This window comes from Myripristis murdjan, chromosome 3, assembly GCF_902150065.1.
Source record: "Myripristis murdjan chromosome 3, fMyrMur1.1, whole genome shotgun sequence".
Classification (NCBI taxonomy): Eukaryota; Metazoa; Chordata; class Actinopteri; order Holocentriformes; family Holocentridae; genus Myripristis; species Myripristis murdjan.
Window position 1 is genome coordinate 2492531 of NC_043982.1, and position 21121 is coordinate 2513651.

The following is a 21121-nucleotide window of genomic DNA, read 5'->3' on the forward strand; positions in this document are numbered from 1 at the left end:
TTTTTTTTACATTTTGTTATAGGACTAAATAAAGGGTTCAGTTTCAAAAAATTGGGTTAAAATGGGTGAAATGGCTTCACTTTTGACAGTCCAGCTGAGTGTGTAAGTCTCTCAGACTTCGAGTTTCTTCCTTCGGTTCACCAGCCAGGAGATGAAGACGCAGAGCGCTGTATTGTTAACTGAGACAAGTTTTTCACATGAAAACAATGAGGTGAGACACATACTTCCATGCATCCTTTATTCCGTTTAAGCATTAAAACATCCAGTGTGCTGCCCTCTCGCAACAACACCCACATAAAAGACAATCTGTTTTACGGCACATTTAAGGCTTTTATTTCATCTGTTTTACACGCTATTACCAAAAATCTGACTCTACTAGCTTTTCTGCATTTCATTTGCATATTGTGATTCCAGTGTTAAAATCAAGAAGACTAAACGCCCCTTTGTCAGGGCTTATATGTATAGAGAAGATACTGAAGTATACCATTACACAGGATTATCGTACAAACCAGCTTCAGAGACAGTGTAAATCTATCAACATTTATACTGGAAAACCTCGTAAAAATGTCAGTATCAAAACAATAATTAGGACTAAAGCAGGGTTTTCATTTCCTTTAAAAAGAGGAGCTACAGTAAATATACTAGAGAGATGGGTGAGGGCTTGTCTTCCAAAAACACTGGCCCGACGTTAGCTATGAGAAAACACTAAAACCCAACTGACAAACCACCTCACAGCAATACACGGATCAATCAAACGATTATCACAAGTTGCTATGCAAATATCCTTCAAATACAATCTTTCTTTGAAGATGCGGTAGTGTTGTACTTCTTTTTTTTTTTTCTTCTTCATTTGCAGGGGGGAGCAAAGACGATACGATTCAAAGATAGTTGATGCAAGATGAGAATGTCCACCACTATGACAAGTGATTTGCATGCGTTGCTTAGTTCCACAGCATCCTGTTCCTTTTCATGATGCTTTCAGACGTCTTTGGAGCTGGGATGAAAGCAAAGTAACACAGGGGCTCAGTAGATAATGGCGTTGGTGTTCAGGAGTGTTCAGCCATGGCCACTCCCTGCAGACTTGCAGACAGGGGTAGACATGGCCAGGAAAAAAGGGGGTTGACAAATGATCAGACTCAATTTGGTTTTAGTACCTTGCTGTCGTTTCAGTATTCCCCAAACTGTCTGGTTTTCACAGTGATTGACTGATGGGTTGACGAATTCTTCCAACGAATAGCAGCAATCGGTTCTCCTGAAGACCGTGAGAGCCCCGTTCTAGTCGACAGGAATACTTGGGTAAAATGTCCAAAGTCCATAGGCGTAAGGCTTTGTTTGTAGTGTGAAATGATTGATAAAGAACGTACACACCCAAGCCCACCGACGGCACGTTAACGCTGACAATCTTCAAATGGAACAGATTTCACAGATCAATGAGGGAACATCTGCACATTGCGAGCACTCCTCCCATCGATCCACAGATAAACCCAGCACCGTGCTCCCTGGCTTCAGTTTACAGTACAGAGTCAAGTGTGATTCTCTTTGAAACAGCTGTCAAGTGTTATTATTACCACATGATCTCCAGTTAACAAGAGCATAACCCCAATATGTGCTATTCTGTCTTGTAGGGAGGGAAAATCAGGCCTATTTCCATTCAGCAATGGGGCAATTCAGTGTCGCCTTGCCCTCGGGTACACACCTGATGGAACATAACTCCAAGAAAAAACAGCAAAGCAAAATGACATGCCAGTAAAATTATTACATTATTCGCTTGGATCTCTGCTCAAAATAACAAGCTTACTCTTCTAATTGGAAAAATGTGACCTTCTTATTTGTGTCAGTTGAAAGCCACTGTCAGCTGGGCAAGAGAGACCTGTCAGGGTTCTTACAATTCATACTGCTTGCCAACAGAGGTCAATAAAAATCAGAATTTAACATTTTAGGAATTTGTGTAGTTGTCTGGTAAATTCTGCATTCAGATGATCCACCAGGCAGAAGTTATTTCAATTAAATATCTTCTTTTGTAACCATCCATGGTGTGCTTATGCGTCAGACAGGTGTATGGAAGAGCACTGGAGGCACATGACAATAAAAAAAACAGTTCTGAGATTACTCTCAGATTTCTGAGATGAGAATGAGAATTCTGAAACTATTAATCAAGTAAAAAAAAAAAAAAGAGAGAGAATTAAGTAAGAATTCTGAGTTTAGTCTCAGCATTTACAGATTGACTATTTCTTCAGAATTCTGAAAAAACAAAACAAAACAAAAAAAAACAACAACAAGAATCTAAGGATTTTGAAACTATGGTCAGAACTCTGACTTTATTTTCAACATTTTGACTTTTTCCCCTTCAGGATTCTGAGATTTATCTAAAAAAACGGTGTGTGGCCCTAATTCTCTTCCATACAGGCCAACCAATTCTAACAGCTGGAATTTGATTAAAATAAATGCTGGGTGGACTGGAAGTACGCTCAATTTACCAGAGGCTCCAGCTGAGAAAAGGTCTTAAGTAGTGTTCTCCGACGTCCATGCGTCTGCCTACTAAGCAGGGCTACGTTTAATAATCAGATGTCTGAATGGAGTCTGCCATTACTTTCTCTCTCCACAAGAGAACAGCAGGTACCGGCGCTACCCAGAGCACTGCTACAAAGGCCAGACGCACAGGGTGCACTCTGGGTAATGTTTAAACACACACACACACACACACACAAGACACAAACACACACACGAGCCTTCAAAAAACAAAGTAGGATTTTGTTTTTCCTCATGATTAAGAAAAACATGGAATGCCAATAAGATAACAAAAAAATAAATCCAACATATACATACTGAAACATAGAAAAATGATTACCTGAAAATACCTGCACATTAAAAGTGCGTTAGTTTAATCAACCCTGAATGGTAACTTAAAAATACAGAAAAAAGTAAAAAACTTCATTTGTGTATCTCGAGGTGCAAAATTTGATAATTCTTCACTGGGTATAAAAGAATACAAAAATCAAGCATGAGCACTGCAAAGCCTCTAAGTCAGAGGGAAAAGAGCTTTTTTGGGGGTGAGACACGGGAAAGAATACGTGAAGTAAAATCCGACAGATTGAATCTCGGGCATCAGAGTGGGAACCCTCCGCTCGGCGTGGAGGAGGGGAGAGTTACAGAGGGAGAGCAGAGGATCAAGAGATAGAGGCTGAGTGAGCTGGAGTGGGAGATGAATCCAGATCGAGGAGCGAGTGCAATCACCGAGCGGGCCCGGGCTCACGTGCAAACCCGGTCCAGGCCACGTGTGTGAGCACCGCCCAGGGTTCAGGACACTAAGTTTAGCCCAGGCTTTACTGGGCCTGGTCTGGCCTAACCCAACAATCCAAAGCCACCCCCTTTCCAGTCTGATTTCTACATTCCCACCCTGATGCGGCTCTTAAGACAGAGGAGAGTGGTGTGATCCGTTGAGTTCAGTCATATCCGAGAGAAAGAAAGGGGGTTGGAAGATAATGAGGAGGAGGAGGAGGCTTCTGGGGGAGCGTAGTGGTGGAGCCCGGCCGGAGCGGCGGCCTCCCTCAGGACGTGGGAAGCTCAAAGGAGATGAACTGTTTGAGCCTCTCCAGGTACTGGGCGTAGAGCTCGATGTCGTTGTGGCCGGCCCCCTCCACCCAGAGGGGCTCCACGGCACGGGGGCAGCGCTCGTACATGGCCAGGCCGTGGGAGAAGTCAATCACCTCGTCCTCGGTGCCATGAATCACCAGCACTGGAGACGCCACCTTGGACACTTTGTCAATACTGTTGGGAGAAAAGAGAGACAGAAGCAGGTTGAGGGTTAGCATGACTGATGAAGGAAGTGACTTGTCAGAAAAGTAGGACTCGCTTGATAAGAGCAACACAAACATCAATACGTTCAGACCACAGAACCTGAATGAAGTAGAACGGACTTTGCCAGGCACATCAAAACATGCCAGGACTGGGCTAGCTTCAGCTTGCACAGGTGATTTTGCAGGACCAAAGCAGAGGAAGTTTCAGCCTGTTAGCTGCATAGCATTAAACATTTTTCTTCACCACTAAAGTTGGACTAGACGGTTTGCAGCATTTAAGAAGTTCTATGATTTTGTTTAGTGATGCTGAGCAGCGAGGTTTGTTAGTCTGCAGATGCTGACTGGAGGCGCTAACAGGAGAAGCCTTTGCTAATGTTATACTAACATCAAATTTGAGTTTGGAGTGGAGTTTTGACAGCTGCCTCAGCACTTGTGTAACACAGCAGGACACAGACTCACATGCTCACAATTAGTGCATTTCTGCTTTTTAGGCCACAGTACAACATATCTGCACATCTCTCAAGCAAGTGTGACACAATTTACAGCAAATGGTTCAATGACCGTTCTACACCATTCAAGTTCTGTGTTCAGACACCCTATGAACAAGTTATATTTTGAATATTTTTAAATTTAACCACACTCATGCCACAATACTACAAGTATTCGGTGTTTCCCCAAAATTTCCCCAAATGCAGAAAACCCTCTAAAATCAGCATCTGGACATCTAGACACTAAAACCCCTCCACAGAAGATACCACTACTAATAACAGTATGAGTAGTGGTACATGCAAACTTGTCTGGAATTTGATCAAAATGTCTCAATACAATCAATTCAAGCATAAAGGTTCTCATTGACAGCCGGTTTAGCATGCTTTGCTTATAAAATCACTGTATTATTAACCAAACTGCATCATATCCATCAAATCAGAGGTGAATTTTTAATAAAGAGGCCAACAGCCCCACATTCCATGGTACTGCACATCTAACCCTTATGAAGCAAGGTCTGTGGAAAAGGAGGGGAGGGGCTGCAAACAGAAAAGAGGAAGAATACTCCACAAGGAAATACTGATCTCTTTGGTTCAAGAACTTCCTTCTTGTGGAGGAGTAAGTCATTTTGTGCCAAATTGTATTTCTTCATATCATATCAAATGAAACGCGCCTCCATCTCTGTCTTGTGTGCAGCAGCGCAGCGTGGCTCTGCCGCCGAGTGACTGACTGCTTTACACAGCAGGACAAAAAGCCATTAACAATAAACAAAGCCACACCTCATCATTGTCCAACAGCATGAATGGATGGTAATGCACCAGCAGCTCTAGTCAACAGAGAGTGTCCCTGCACAAACAATAGGTGATGGAAGTGTGAACGCGTACACACACACACATACACACAGTGAATAAACTAAATGGTGATCAGCCCTTCCCTCTGTGGACAGATCTCCATGCAAAACTCTGCTGCCTGCTGTGCATACTAATTCCTGGCTAATGGTCGTAGCCTGTAACTAGGTGTGGAGGCTTGGTGTCCACCGTGCCCTGTTATTCAGACAGAGGTTAGTTGGAAGATTAGCACAGGGGAAATCATCATGAGCTAATTACAATCCAGATGGAATAACACCATTATCCTGTTCACATCACAGCTGGGACATACAGACAGAAAGAGCACAGATATGACTGTCGCACGGCATATGTATGAACATCACTGCACAGCAACACAACACTGTGCACTGGGACGGAATACGAAATGACTTCTCTTAACACACCAACACTTTTGTCACATTACCCTTTTATTAAAAATAAAAAAAAAAACAAAATCAGATATGGTCCTGTGTCGTCTACCTCCCAGAACGTAGCTTGTGAATTTCTTTTCTCTTCCCATTTATGGAGATGTCTGATATGAAACCAGAAAATTCCTTCCAGTGCCGTGTGGGAGGACTTTGCTCAACTTTCCTGATGTTGCCTTAAGCAGCTGCTAGCCCACTAAAACTGGTTCATTAGTTTGGTTTGCAACGGAGAACGCTGTGTTCTTCTATGCATTGTCAAACTGTCTGCAACCAAGAAATTTCATTCCAACCAAACGCCACATCACGTGATGTCAGTGATTAGCACATCCTCAACCAGAGAAGAGGAACTACGGTTCAAAGTTTCTTCTCTTATTTGCCAATTACAGTCTAAAATGTTTCTATGACTTTTTTCAGAACTACATACCAAATTTCCATGACTAGATTTCAGCGGTGTGAGTCTGGCACCTTTTACAATTACACTGACACTGTGTACTTACTGCTGGAGCTGAAGTGTGGACTGCATCTTGAGGAATTTGTAGGATCAACTCAAAAACCTTTTATTTTATTAGATGTGTTGTTAGTATTATTGATTAAGTTCGAATTGCCTGGTTTTCTGATGTTTACTTGAGTCGCTGCCAGCTAGCTCGTCTAGCAAAAATTAGCGAGATAAGTGATGGAGAGCTTGAGGACAAGGGGTGGAATCTCAAGACATATCAAGTCTCCTTGAGCCTCCCACAGCAGCCATGTCTCTTGACTGTGATTGGTGGATTTCCTAGAACAACATGAGCTGACTACAGGAAATACAAATATCTAAACTGAAAATCTGAAAACTTTTCCAGACTTTTCCACCTCCCCAAGAGCAGTTTGCAGGGTCGTAATTCTTAATACTTTTAACGTTTTGGAATTTTGGGGGCATAACAATGGTTAAATTGAAAGATTCTGAATATTGATGAATTATTGGTTGGATAGCTTCAACGCAAAATATCTGCACTGGCCCTAAAAACAGCAGAGTTTGAATCCTCCAACACACACAAGAGGATGACAACGTGGTATTTTTCTTCTCCTGGTTGACTGAGCAGTGAGCTGCTTCCTCTGGAGGTAATGCAGCTGGGAAGCTTTGTCACTAAAACACCGTCCTGGTTTGCCAGAGCATTAGCTGCAAAGGGTCTCCACAAGCAGGGTTTAACCCTATAAAGCCATTTGTATCATATATGACACACGATATCAGTGAACACATTCCATTTTCAGTTTAATCAATACTTGACCAAAATACTGTTGTATACCTTTGAACACTTCCCCTGTTCACCCTGGACCATACCATTGGCACTTCAACTACTGTCATATATGATACAACAGAAAAATTGTATAAAGACATATTTTATGAAAAAATCTTTTTTGTTTTACATTTTGTTATAGGACTAAATAAAAGGGTTCAATTTCAAAAAAATTTGAATTTTCTGCCAAATCTTTCATAGTTCAGGCTTTATATGGTTAAAATGAACCTTTTGGCCTATCAGGTAAACTAAGAAAATGTACAAGTCAAAAATATTTGTTAACAGCCAGAAAACTGCATCATGCATTATTTACATAGTGTGTTTCTGCACTTCATATTTTAGTCAGGAGCTCCTGCTTCATTCAGATGACCTCCATGACTTTTCTCTTTGCCTTCATGTTTTCTTTTTGGAGGCTGAACACCGGAAATATGATGCCACATGTCAAAGAACATGTAACACAGATGTTTGTTACGGCTAAAACATAGACAGACATAATATAGAAAGCTCCAAATAGTGGTAAGCAGCTTTGATTTGATTGGCTGATGTCATGATAGGCACGGTGCACATTGAGAGACACATTAGCTTCAGCCAGTTCAGATAAAAAACACAGCAATGTAAACCTGACATTATTCTGTAATTCCACATTATTTACTGGCCACCTGGCTGGTGACCCCAATTTATTTATCTGTTAACACAAAACACCACCATTTACTTGCATTTGGCAGGTAAACGGTGTTAATTCTGGACCCTGGCCCGAGCGCTCTGTGTTCTCAACTCTTATCTTTTCACTCCTAAAAATGGCCCGCAATTCAGACCAAGGTTTGGCCGATATAGGTTTTTGGAAGCTGAGAATGATACTTTGGATTGAAGCTTTTGATGGCGGATATTTTCTGCCAATATTCAATAACTCAATTTAAGTACAACGGTAAGTATGTATTTGGTTTAGTGCAGAGGTAAGTGTCAGGTGGGACTAAGCTTTCTTACTCCTACTGTAGTATTCTAAGTGTCCTTTAGGAGGTAGTGCAGTAACTGACCTATCACAGATAGTTTCCCCCCCCCACACACAACAGTGGAGGTAAAAGGATTCTCTAGCATTTCTCTCTATTGGTAAATATCATAAGCAATTATAAAGGCACTATTAGGTTCAGTAGATTTTTAGTTTTAGAACATAAGAAATGTTGATAAAGATTAAAATAAATGACGGCACACTGAACTGACTTTACTGTCTTGTATTAACAGTGTTTGGCTTGTTGCATCCTCAGCTTGTGCCTTTACAGGTGTGACATCCTAAACACAAGCAGGTGGCGTGACTAATTACAGTGCTCATTTATACAATATGTCCATATTCTTTGCAAAAGAGGGCACTTCTCACAACACAAACATACAAAATTCCATTAGTAAAAAAAATAATCCATGTTGAAATGTTGACTAAATTAATTTTGACTAAAAGAAACAGATAAAAGTGTAGTACAAAAGTTCTTAATTACGACCTAATACATTTAAATGTGAGACTATTTAGTGTCTTTTAAGGTCTGAAATTTTTAATGACCTGCAGACACCCTGTGAATAATCTATTGATAGTTTTTGATGAAATGATTAATAATTTACAGCAGGATGTCAACAGGTATCAGAGAAATGTAGTGCTTTTTGAGACCTTTTTGAGACAAATTTAAGACTGAAATTTGAGACTACATTTGGACATCTTTTTCTTGTCCAAATAACCATTTGAGGTGCGAACTAGGCTGTATATTTGTTCCAGTGCAGAGGTCAGTTTTAGGTAGAGATATGGTGTATTACTGACATGATAATTGGACAAACTGTTAGTATGAAAGTCTCCTTTGGGTTAGATAGTGAGGTACTGCTAGGACTTGAGTGAGGTGGCTCATCTTCCTAGCAGGTCAGTGTGGCTGCTCATATATGAAGGAAGTATGAGGTTCAATTCAGAAATGACTCTGATGCTCTCATTTTGACAAAAACATAAAGACAGATACATGAAATTAGATCATATTTATGCTGAAATTAAGACCTGATAAACTCAAATTTAACACAGTTTAATGACTTTGAGGGCCTCATATTTACACATTTAAATTGAAGAAATGTAAAACTTTTAAAGGACCTGCAGACACCCTGTATAAAATGGAACAATGGCAAATGAAGCTGTAACTGGCAAATGTTTATATTTCTACTTGATAAACCAATTTTTTTTTTTTTTTTTTGGCTGAATGACTATTTGGCTTATTTCAGCACTTAGGTGAAAACAAAATGCATCATGCTCAAGTGTAGACATCTGCAAATGCATGTGTTCCATCTCTCATATAAAAACACACACACACACACACACACACACACACACACACACACACACACACACACACACACACACACGCAGGAAATCATCAGGAACGCCTGGTGAAATCTGCAGCACTGAGGCAACCAATTGAATTGGAAATGGGAAATGGTGCTGGAAGCGAGGGAGATTACAAAGTAATGTTGGAAGAATAAACATTCCCAGCTCTCATCTCTCATCCGTGTCGGGGATGGACTGCCTATTTTACCCAGCTCAACGCACACGCCTTTACATCACACACAAGCATGCACTTATGTACAGCCTTATCTTACAAACACACCTTCTGTGGAGCCTACTCTTAATATTCCTGGCCATGCTACACTGCAGCCTACAAATCTGTGCAGACAAAGCACACTCATTAAACTTTAACAATGTCTGACTGTTCATAATTCATTCATACGTGGGTTCCTCACAGGGGCTGTATGATACTTCAATACCAAATTTCTATCAGTGATGGCAATCCATGCCTGTGAAGTAGTGCGAGTATCGCTTCATCATCCAAACAGGACGGCGGCTCAAGCTGCGGTTGTCATGCAAACAAAGTTATGGTGCTGTTACCATGGCATGTTGTGCTGTTAGCCTACTTCAGTGTCTTCTGCTGTTTGACTAATAGGATGCTTCATGTGCAGACTGCCATTTCTTCCTCAACTCCAGAGTTCAGTGTCACCCAATTACTGACTCCTTTCCAGCTGGCAACTTTCACAATAGTGTTCATTTTAAACACAGGAAACTGGCCTGAATCTGACTGCCATATTTAAGTTTAATCGCCTTGTACTTCCACATCTTACATCCACAATTTATTTCATGTAGCTTTAGTGCCGCGCCAAAGCAGGAGAAAGCAGTTTTATCCCAACAAAACAAACAAAAGTGATAAGTGCAGGGCTTCAGATGGAGGCTGAAATGGTCAACAGTGTACTAAGGGGTGGGAATCACCAGAGGCCCCACATTATCATCACAATGCTTAAATTACAATGCAATACTATTGCGATATGCTATATGCAATATGCTGAATATTGTGTTAACATATATTGAAATATATTGAGATTTACTACCCTTTTTCAACTGCAAATTATGCCCCCAAATAAAAACTTTGTCAACTTCTGTTTTATCTAATAAGATTAAGTTTTCATTCTGTTCACCTCACGTCAATCATTTTTATTGCAGCAAAATGATAAGCCTGACCACCTCGGTCATAAAAACTTGTCAGAAATGTTGCATCGATTTTTGGCTATACTATATCAATATGTGCGATCCATGTATCAATACAATATTGCCACAGAAAATATTGCAATACTATGCTGCATTAATCCCCCCCACCCCTCAATGCACCCAACTTTTTAATAATGCAACTAGTTTTTTCCTGCCATTGCCAGCAGTGACTGTCCCCCACAAGCAAAAAAATAAAAATTGTGAAGGCATGCACAGCAACAAGCTTTAATTTAGGGCTGAACTCTATGTGCCTGCCTTGCTCCACTCTTATGTGCATTGCTTTGCAAGCTAACATCAAGGAACATTGATGAGTGACAGGAAAATGAAATGGCCAAAAATATCCACATTTTTCTCACTCCCGGCCTGTCCAAACCCTGCCTCCTCTCTACATCAGATGTCAGTGACACTGAGACTGACTCGATCAGTGGAGGTTCTCAGGTACAGCCGCTGCCACATGATAGTGAAACTAATTGAGTCTCCCCTGGCTGCACCGTCTTTGCCTGCAAGGCAGTGTAAATCAGCTTGACGCGACACAAGTTTCCTGGTTCCATTATGACGAGGAAAATGCACTGCACCTTTTGCAGTATTCATATGTTATTGTACTGTTATTATTACTTATAAGACAGTGCAGAAGGCATCACAGACAATGGGAGTCAGAGCAGACAACAGCAGACACCGCAGATCAAGGAGAGAAAAGGCAGCGTGAGGCAGAGCTGAGAGGGGAGTGAAGCACATGTAAAGCATGTGTGTGGCATAACTGTACATACACTCTACGGACAAAAGTATTGGACCACCTCCACATTACACCTACAGGAGCTTCTCTGACCTCCCATTCTAAATCCATAGACACTGATATGGAGTTGGTCCCTTTGCAGCTAGAACAGCTTCCACTCTTCTGGGAGGCTTTCTACCAGATGTTGGAGTGTGTCTGTGGGAATTTTGGCCTGTTCATCCAGAAGAACATTTGTGAGGTCAGACACTGATGTTGGACCAGAGGGCCCGGCTCACAGTCTCTGTTCTAGTTGATCTCAAAGGTGTTGGATGGGGTTGAGGTCAGGGCTCTGTGTGGGCCAGTCAAGTTCTTCCACACCAAACTCAGCCAGCCAAGCCTTTATGGAGCTGCTTTGTGCACTGGGGCTCAGTCACACTGGGACAGAAAAGGGCCTTCCCCAAACTGGTCCCACAGAGCTGGAAGCAGAGAATTGTCCAAAATGTCTTGGTGAGCTGAAGCATTAAGATTTCCCTTCACTGGAACTGAGGGGCCGAGGCCAAGCCCAGAAAAACAAGACATTAATATGATCCTTCCGCCACCAAACTTTACAGCTGGCACAATGGAGTCAGGCAGGGAACCCAGACTCATCCATCAGACCGCCACATAGAGAAGCGTGATTCCACCGCTCCAGAGTCCAGTGGCTGTGTGCTTTACACCGCTCCATCTGACACTTGGCGTTGTGCTTGGTGATGTAATGTTTGCATGCGGCTGCTCGGCCATGGAAACCCATGCCATGAAGCTCCCAGGTCCCAGTTTTTGTACTGATGTTGATGCCAGAGGAGGTTTGGAGCTCTGTAGTTATTGAGTTAGCAGAGCGTTGGCTACTTTTATGCACTATGAGCCTCGGCAGTCGGTGACCCCGCTCTGTAACTTTACGTGGTGCTGCCACCTGCTGGCTGAGTTGCTGTGGTTCCTAAACACTTCCAATTTGCAATAATCCCACTTCCAGCTGATGGTGGAATATCTTGGAGGGAAGAAGCTTCACCAGCTGACTTGTTGCAGCGGTGGCTTCCTATTAACTTACTATTACAGCAGCATGCTGGAGCTCAGCGAGCTCTTCAGAATCAGCCATTCTGTCACAAATGTTTGTAAAGGCAGACTGCATGGCTAGCTGCTGGATTTTATACACCTGTGGCAACGGGACTGAATGAAACACCTGACTTCAATGATTAAGAGGTGTGGCCTAATACTTTTGTCCATATAGAGTATATTTTTATTAATTTAATGTTTGACAAGGAAGTTTTTGCTCCTTAAGTTTGTTTTTTTTTTGGGTTGTTTGTGTAGTTGCTTTACATAGCAATGCTCAACACCTCAGCTCATCATTGAAAATTAAATCACTACGGATGCACAATATATTGGCAGACTATCAGAGACTGCAAGTGTTTACTCTGAAAAGTAAAAACTTTTTTTTTTTTGCTGCAAGCAGTGCAGTCATTTCTATGATTTTTTCCCTATGATAATATCACTTCATACAAAGGCCAAATAAGAAACATATTAAGCCAATATTTAGATTTTTCTAAAAAAGGAAAAAAAAACTTATTATCTTAAGATAGGTACATTTGAAAACCTTGCCAGTTCCACATCTCCATTCTTAAAAAAATAAAGATTTTTACAAAAATGCTGATCTGTATCTACTGATGTGAGTGGGGAAATACTGTATATTGGAATGACCCTTCCAAAGGGGAAAAAAAAATCCCCATGAATCATAGCTTGCAAACTAAACATTGATAATGACATGGATACACTGCATTGAGAGACCAAAATAGAGCTTGCTGATGATGATTTTCCTGGCCAGCTACTCAGCACACTTTGAGAAAACACAGAGTTCTTAGAGTGTCAACTAACAGTTTTTTTTTTCTCTATTCCTTCCTCATACTGACAACTTCACTGTATTAGACCTGCTCTCAGTCTTCTGTGTACAATGCAGATGCAACAGCAAATAAATGCAAACTAGCTTAAGCTAATGTAACTAACTGTGAAACTGGTTGTTTATGCAGGTTCAGATCCAATTATATTAAAATCAAATCTAGGAATTGAGGCTCATTAGCCAGACTGAAAACTCTCAAATATATTACTAAATTTGACAGCAGTTAATTTGTCACCAGTTTTTCTAGGTGTTATATCAAAAAGCAGGCAAACTTATGTGCAAAGAAACAACTCTAAAACTCTAAAAATTAAACATAGCGTAGGCTGGCCTACTCATCTAGTCTGGTATTTTTCCATTCCTCCCATTGTGCTCTTTTCCAGGTTCCCCACTGCTGTGCCCTTCTTGCCTCTGGATTCAGGAACCTTCATAACTGATCCCATTCTGTGGTCAGTGCCAAGTAATTGTTCAGACCAAAGATTCATGACGAGATGAGTTGATACTTGCAAAAGAATGTCAACATGTCTGGTCTGCAGTGTACTGAGAGCTGCCTATGACACTAGATGAGACGGTGAATCATATCCCTATACTGCGTCTACTTCAGTGTTTGTGTGAGCCTTCTGGAGCTGGATAGGTCTAGAGCAGCTCCATGCTGCCTTCACAGGAGCGAGACATCTATCAGGAGTGTCATCTATAAAATTTCACCAACATGCCATTTGTCAACTCTGTCAATTGATGCTCTCTTCCTTGGCATTCCCTGCGGAGGAAATTAAGAGTTTCTTCCTCCATTGAAAATATTCATTTCTCCAGGGTACACCGTAAATGCAGTGTTATCGCCGTGGTTACAAATTTACAAGAGGGATTTTCCACAGTCGAACTTCTCGTGAAAGCAGCTAACTGACACCCACACACACACTGTCTCTGTTGCCATCACTGTGCAGGTAAAGAATGCTGTATAAATGCTAAATAAAATATCTGATATCTATCAGGACATTACTCAGAGAAAACACGGACTACCCGAGACAGCAGTTCACCAGGGGAACGCTTTATGATAACAACAGGCAAGATCCAGTCCATAGATATTGAGAAACAGACTCTTTAAAAACACTATAAAGCCACTTGCAACTTGACAAACGGAGTCTCAGGCAACGCCATCAACCAACTTGAGACAAGGTGAGACGGACCGCTTCATGCCGCTGCAGCTCCCTGCAACGTTCTGAAACAGTCTTGTCGCGTCGTGAATGTCAGGTCTGATGTGGGCCTTGCGCAAACTGGGCAGTCTGACAGACAAGCACGTTGGTAGATATTTTGGATTAAATTGTTTGATGCTTCCTGACAGACGGAAATGGAACACAGGACAACTTCCTATAGTGTTAAAGACATACTTCGGGATTTCCAAATTTCAGTTTGAATCTTGATTGTGGCCTTACAAGTCCAGAGAGCTAGATAGATCAGTCAGGAGTCAGATACGTGCTCACGCTTTAATCAGAAAGGGGTCAAAGAATGGAATTTTTGCCGTTTCTTTTGGCAGAATACAATTTTCAGGAACCCACTTTTTTGCTCAAGGGTGTTGAGTTTCAGTTAGTGGTGAAAATTACAAAAAAAAAGGCCCCACTGGGTTTTCAGAAAAAGAATCATTCCTCCGCCTTTATTAACACTTGACAGATGCTTTGAGACAGACTTTTCTCCTGGAGGGTGTACAGTGGTAAAGCTAAGTGAAGCAAAATAAGGATAGAGATCTGGCTCTGACAGCCTGTTCTCTGAGTTTTGACTCGACCTCTCCCCTCACTCTGTTTTACTGCTGCTCTCCCTCCAGCGCAAATGTGGGAGAAAAGGAGAAGTCGTTTAAGTATGGCACCACTCATAAGCCACTCACATTCAGGGGGGAACTTTTCAGTTCAACAGGTATAAAATACAAAAATAGAGAGGCATGCCAAAGCTACAGACTACGACTAGGGGTATCTAAAAGTTGCGATTGTTTAAATTTTGACTCCACATTTGATGTCAAGTGCTCATCGCTGTGATGTTTGTCACGTCACGTCAGTCAAACAGTGCTAGGCACACTGTGACGTCTGGCTCCTTGGATTTTCTGTTGATGATGTTTGAATTTCTCTTTTCTTTTTCCGTCTACCCACAGTGGCTATAGAGTGGTGAAGTCCCGCCCCTTCCGGTGGACCCCCATGGGACCTTTCGGAGCGAAAAAAATGAATGGTGTTCAATGGACAGAAAATAATTATTTTCTGGTCCCCCCGTCGTTATGCCATGGATTACACAAATGTTGTTTATAGGCTTAAATAACAAATTTTCATGTCAAGAGTTTGACCGTTTATTGCGCCATTGTTCAGTTAAATGCTGTTGAGAAAACACAATTAGAAAGACTACATGCTGTGTCGCGTATGTGACGTCACGTCATCGCCGTTTCCCTCCATCCAGATTCAAGTCAAGATGCCGGTGTGTTTTGTTCCCGATTGTCCGCGTCTCCGAGGGCCGACGGAGCGCCGGGCCGGGCGGGAGGGCGAGAGCAGCGAAGAGTTGTAGTTCACAAAGCGGGCTCACACAAAACCTAGCATTATTAATATTCTTCGAGCTAAATTGTAGTCTTCTTTGCGTGAAAAATTATCTTTAAATATCACAAACAACATATGTGAAATCCATGGCACAATTCAAACGGGACCAGAAAATCATTTTTATCTACCCATTGGATCGCATTCATAATTTTTTGCTTTTGAGGACCCATGTACCGGAAGTGGGTGGGCGGGACTTCACCACTCTATTGCTACTCCATCTAAATACCCGGTTCATCTTTTTATTCTGAACAAACCAGATGCGTAAAACATCATTTGCAAAGGATGCCTTTCAGGAAAGACCTATGAAACACAGGCTGAATCACTACTATGTTCTATCATTCTGTGATAGAGGGAGCAAATCAGACAGTTAAGAACCTGTCTGTCAAGGTTTCCTAGGAAAAATAAGGTCATGCTAAGGGGAATGTAGCTGCAAACAGACTCGAATCTCTAAATTTTGGGAGTTGGCAGTGTAGCCTTGTGATTAGCAAGACCACCTTGTAAGGTGTCAGGTTAAATCAGCTATGTGCCCTGTATGAGTGCCTTTGAGCAAGACACTGAACCCCTACATGTATGTGCTTACTCGTTGCAACTAAATGTTTGGCTCCAGGGTGTAAGACAGGAAAAAGAGAGAGCCACAGTAGTGTGGTACCCTGTTGCTTTTCCATCACAAGAATTCCCACCCATCCAACCAGTGTAATCATCAGGCGAATGAAACCATGTGAGAAGAACAGCACAAGAGCATTGTCCTTTATCGACCCTGTGGCTATCAGTGCTCTACCTCTCACCTACCCCTCCTCCTCCTCCTCTCTGAAAACTGAAAATTGGAAGACAGAAAAAGAAAGAAAGACCGAAAGAGTTTCCTTCTCTGCCTGTCTAATCTTCCCTCTTTGACCCCAACTGTAACTTGTTGCCCTTGTCTTGGTACTTGATACTTTATCCCTGTATAGACCTTAATTGTTCAAATTAATTTTCTTGTTCTGTGACTGTGAGTTTCTTGAAATGATTATTATCTAATTATGATAAATATGATCATTATTTTTGAAAACACGACAATGTTTCTGCTTCTCTTTTGCTGTAATTATTCTGCAGGTGAAGTACTTCTTCCTTTGTAGTGGTAGTAGGAAAAGGAACTGCATAGTTGTTATCCTGTTTGGCTGAATTCTGGAGAATCAGTTCCCTGACCAAGTGTTTCATCTGACCTGTAATCAGATAATATTTGGATGTGATTTATCCACATTAGATTTATTATCCTACCCTCTTAACTGTAGAATTTGTATTGTATGTTGCAATTTGATTTGGACCAGATCAACTACACTGTGTCATTTCTCTCTCTGGTTACACTGTTGGGGGCATAACGAGGGAGTTACGCCCCCAGGAGGAGTACACAGATTATGCAGTCGATGTACCAAGGAGAAACATTTCAGCATACTACCTCGCCAACTTTTAATGCAAGGCGCCTCAAAGCACCTCCAAAGCACCTCCAAAGGCGGTTTAAGCAATGGGAATTTCAAGTGATGGTCCAGATTTTTACCGAGTCTTCACCGCTCCATATCAGTGTAATAGATCCTCCAAGTATGACCCATCAACTCCTTCCCTGTCAAGAGAACAAACGCTTCACCAGGAGTGTGCTGCTCTGTTCCCATATTCAACCGATGTGGCAGTTCTAGGACAGAAAGTATTTCAGACATTTTGGAAGTAAGAGGTCTGGAAAGAGCGTCAATAATGAGTCAAACATGTGATGTTGTGCATACTTCAAAAATTCAGCTTTGGGTCACTGTTTGAAATTTATCTGCTGGACTGGATCCATGGTATTCATTTTGGAGAACAGTGGTCCTGGTGAAGCTCTTGCTCCCACAACAGGGAGAAGCTGAAAGGTCAAACCTGGAGGATCTATTCCACTGGCATGGAGCAGCAAACACCACTGTATGGGTAACACTCATGTGTCCCCAACGTGTGCTCAGTGCATTTGTTTCATGATTAGGTGGATAAAAATTGACACAGCATAGTACCACAGGATTTTGTGTGCCAATATTGTATTGGTACACAGATACCAAGTATTGATATTCTATCACCAATAATCAATGCCACATTTATGACATTTTTATATGGCAGAGTTGGGAAAACTCTGGGTATGATGTATGCAGCAAATGTCATCATATAACATATATACATTATTTGAAAATAATCCTATTAACTGTCTTGTAACTTTCTACTGCCACATTGCTCCCATTCTCCTCTGTCCAAGCCCAGCGTCACTTATTCTTAACGCCCTTATCGACATCTTTGCTGTCTTCCCCGGGTTTCATGAGCCTGCGGTCCATCCTGTGGGTTGCAGTGCGTCACTGTAGGCGAACAAGGCTCACTTCAATGGCATATGGAGCACCTGATTGTCAACACCCAAGTCCCGCCCCTGCCCTTCTGATTGGCTAGTAGGCCTATTGTTAGTGTGGTTGAGAACGAAAGCTGCGCTTCTATTGCATCCAGAGAAATGTCTGTTAGATAAATCTGGGCGAACCCCCTTTTTTTTTGCAGTCATGCCGGTACGCCGGAGATCCGGCGGAATGCTATCAGCCCTGCATTTATAATAATTTATTAAAACGACAGTACTAGACAGCATGAATGATTAAATGGTACTAGCATCGGTCTCAATATAAGTCATTTTACCAAAGTATTAGATGCTCGTCTCAGATCTGATACACTGATGTTTTGGTATGATCACACCTCTAGAAGACAGTGTAGGTACAGATTTGGGAAGAGAATCAGACGCTGCAGAAAATGCAGCACAGACACACGCGTTTTGTTGGAATTTGTTCACCGTGTTTTCAGACATGGATGTGAATCAATATATTTTCACTTTGGTTGGTTTGGTGGGAGATAACTGAGGACTGCAGGACAGTCACGGCCGTGCCGGGCTTTCACAGCTGTAGAGCTGAAATATCAAAGTGCCTGGGGTCACTAATGGGGAGGTGTGTTATCACCTGGGCCCAGAGGGACTGTTAGAGAGGCTGGGGCCCTCCTGTTGACATCCTCTTACTGATGGACAACACATACACACCCCCACAAAAATCAGCAGATGTGGGGACAGAAGATTGACTAAATTGGAACTGGACTGACAAGAGGCAGAGAACAGCTCTGTGAGTTGTTCAACAAATGGAGACTTGAGATAAAGCTTATGAAAAAGAGGAAAGACAGAAAAACACTGATGATGAGGCTAGATGAGCATCACCTAAAAATTTCAGTACTATCTGAATGCCAATGACAAAAACTGATTACAATTTAGAATTTTATTATCAGCAATTTGGTAGAATACCAGTAGTGAATTTCTAGATATTAAACTTATGTTCACACCAAGCACAACTGGAGCAGTTTATCAGAACTCAGCATGTGATCTTTTATGTTCCTTTTCAAGGGTTGTCTTTACTTACTGCTGGAACTGAGCAGCTTTTTGTGTACTTGTGCGTTTTTGAGTATTTTTAAAAGAATGGTAAACTCAGTTAAAATGTGAATTTTCTTATTTAGAAAATTCAGTTTTATTATTTTATTAAAATTCAGTAGTCAGTGTAAAAAAAAAAAAAAGTGACCACCGCTTTCTTATGTGATACTCCGAGTTGTGTTTGTACTTCAAACTATGTTTTTGAGAGTCATTTTGTGAACACAGTACACATGAATGGGGAGGTGAAAACAGAAGCTCTGTCCCCTGAGTGTCAGAATATAGACTTATATTCAATATGCACGCAAATGTTTTACTAAACTTTCATGTCATTTTCATGCAAATAAAGGACATGTCTAGTCATTCTGCATGCAACAGATGAAAAAAACAGTAAACACGGAAGATGTCAACGCTATTGTTATATTAATGATGGCATGGCATTGCAAGCCAAATTAAAAAATACAACAGAAAGGTTATTGATCAGACCAAAGAAACCAACTTTAGATATGGTTGCACCTTGACAATTATTCATTGGTGTCAAAACGAAAACTCCTGTTTGTGGCAACTCTACTTAAACACACTGCGTCCCTCCAAAAATATGTGACACTGATAATGAATGCTACAGGAGACTGTCTCTCAGCCACACACAGCTTGTGGATTTTCGCTAATTTGCACAGATGGCTTAAGTGATGTAACTGATTAAAATGATCAATCTCGCCCCGTAGTCTAGTCTTTGAGAACATCTTTAATATGCAGCAACAGCATGCTCGTTTCCCCAGCACCTAAGGAGGAAAATGTGAAGAGCAATCTGGAACAGGATAGGTTTAATTGAACAGAAGGTCCAAGCAGGCCTATGTATATTAAATGCCATTAAATTGCAGCGCGTGGGCTATAAATTCCATAAATGCACAGTGGTCTTGGAATGTTGCCAAGACTAACCAAAATGATTTGATACTCTAATGTCCTTTCCTGTAAAAAGTAAATCAAAATGCTGCAGTTTCAAGTATTGCCAACAATTTTCATCCCTCTTCATTAGACTCACACATTTATTGTGTTTACAATGGCAGCTATAGCACAAATCATTGTAATGCCCTGAATGAATAAAGAGAGCAATTACAAAGACTCTGAAACAAGTTAACTCTGTGCTGAAGGATAACAAACTGGTGGAGAGGGTTAGAAAAAAGTGACTGATGGAAGATATTTAATGAAAAGTTTGTCCAAAAAAATTCTGAGTTTGTTCTAACATCTGCTTCAATTATTTATATGTAACCATACCTAAATAATTATATCCCATCTCTCACTCAGTCACACACCTAGCTGCCAAATAAACACACATATAGCTGCCAAGTGAAACACTGCTTTGCATTCCAGCCATTTGCGAGCTGTAAATAGCTGGATGAGAGCAGTGCGCCTGCCATCTGAGTCTGTTAGAGAATCTTAGATGAATGGCTGATTAAATCTAGTATCAGCCCCTCCAAATAATGTAGTGGTGTCAGTGTTAACAGTTTCCTGGCAGCGTGTTATGTGTGGGGAATATGAATAAACTACCATATCAAACTTAAAAATATTTTCCTGATTGAGGACATATTTCATTTGGCTATGATACAAGTTAATGAAAACGGAGACTTAAATGCTTGAGGGCAGTACGCTATACGCTCAGTGGCCACTTTGTTGCAGTTCAATGCAACAGCTCTGCCATAAATTCTACCTTCTAAGAACATTTATAATGTTCAGTTTTTGACATTGTGACATTGTGGAGCATGTGTCAATTTAATTGTGTGTGTTACTGAGGTTGTAGTTTGCAGAGGTCTTGTACTGGACTGCATTATATTGAGGTGTTTCCAATTTTTTGCCCTCCCTTTTTGTATACACCAAGGGGACAGAATAGCAGAAACAGCTCTCAATAAAATGCAGTCCAGCACAACAGTAGCTCTAACTATGAGCTCAATGCCAACATAGAAGTGAATGAAAGTAAACGTTATGGCAGAACAATTGTACTGGATTGTATTGGATTGTACAGGTGGACCTAATTAAGTGGCCACCGAGTGTATATGCAGCTGTTAAAGGAAGAGCCAACAATAAAA

General features: G+C 41.3%; 1 protein-coding gene across 1 annotated transcript in view; it reads right to left on the minus strand.

The window, feature by feature from the left end:
• Window positions 1–224: 224 nt before the first annotated feature.
• abhd17c (abhydrolase domain containing 17C, depalmitoylase) overlaps window positions 225–21121 on the minus strand; it is a 54280-nt gene continuing 33383 nt past the window's right edge. Inside the window, exon 3 of the mRNA XM_030045242.1 lies at window positions 225–3768. Coding sequence (XP_029901102.1) covers window positions 3549–3768 — 220 coding nt within the window. The 3' untranslated portion in view covers window positions 225–3548. The remainder of the gene's footprint in view (window positions 3769–21121) is intronic.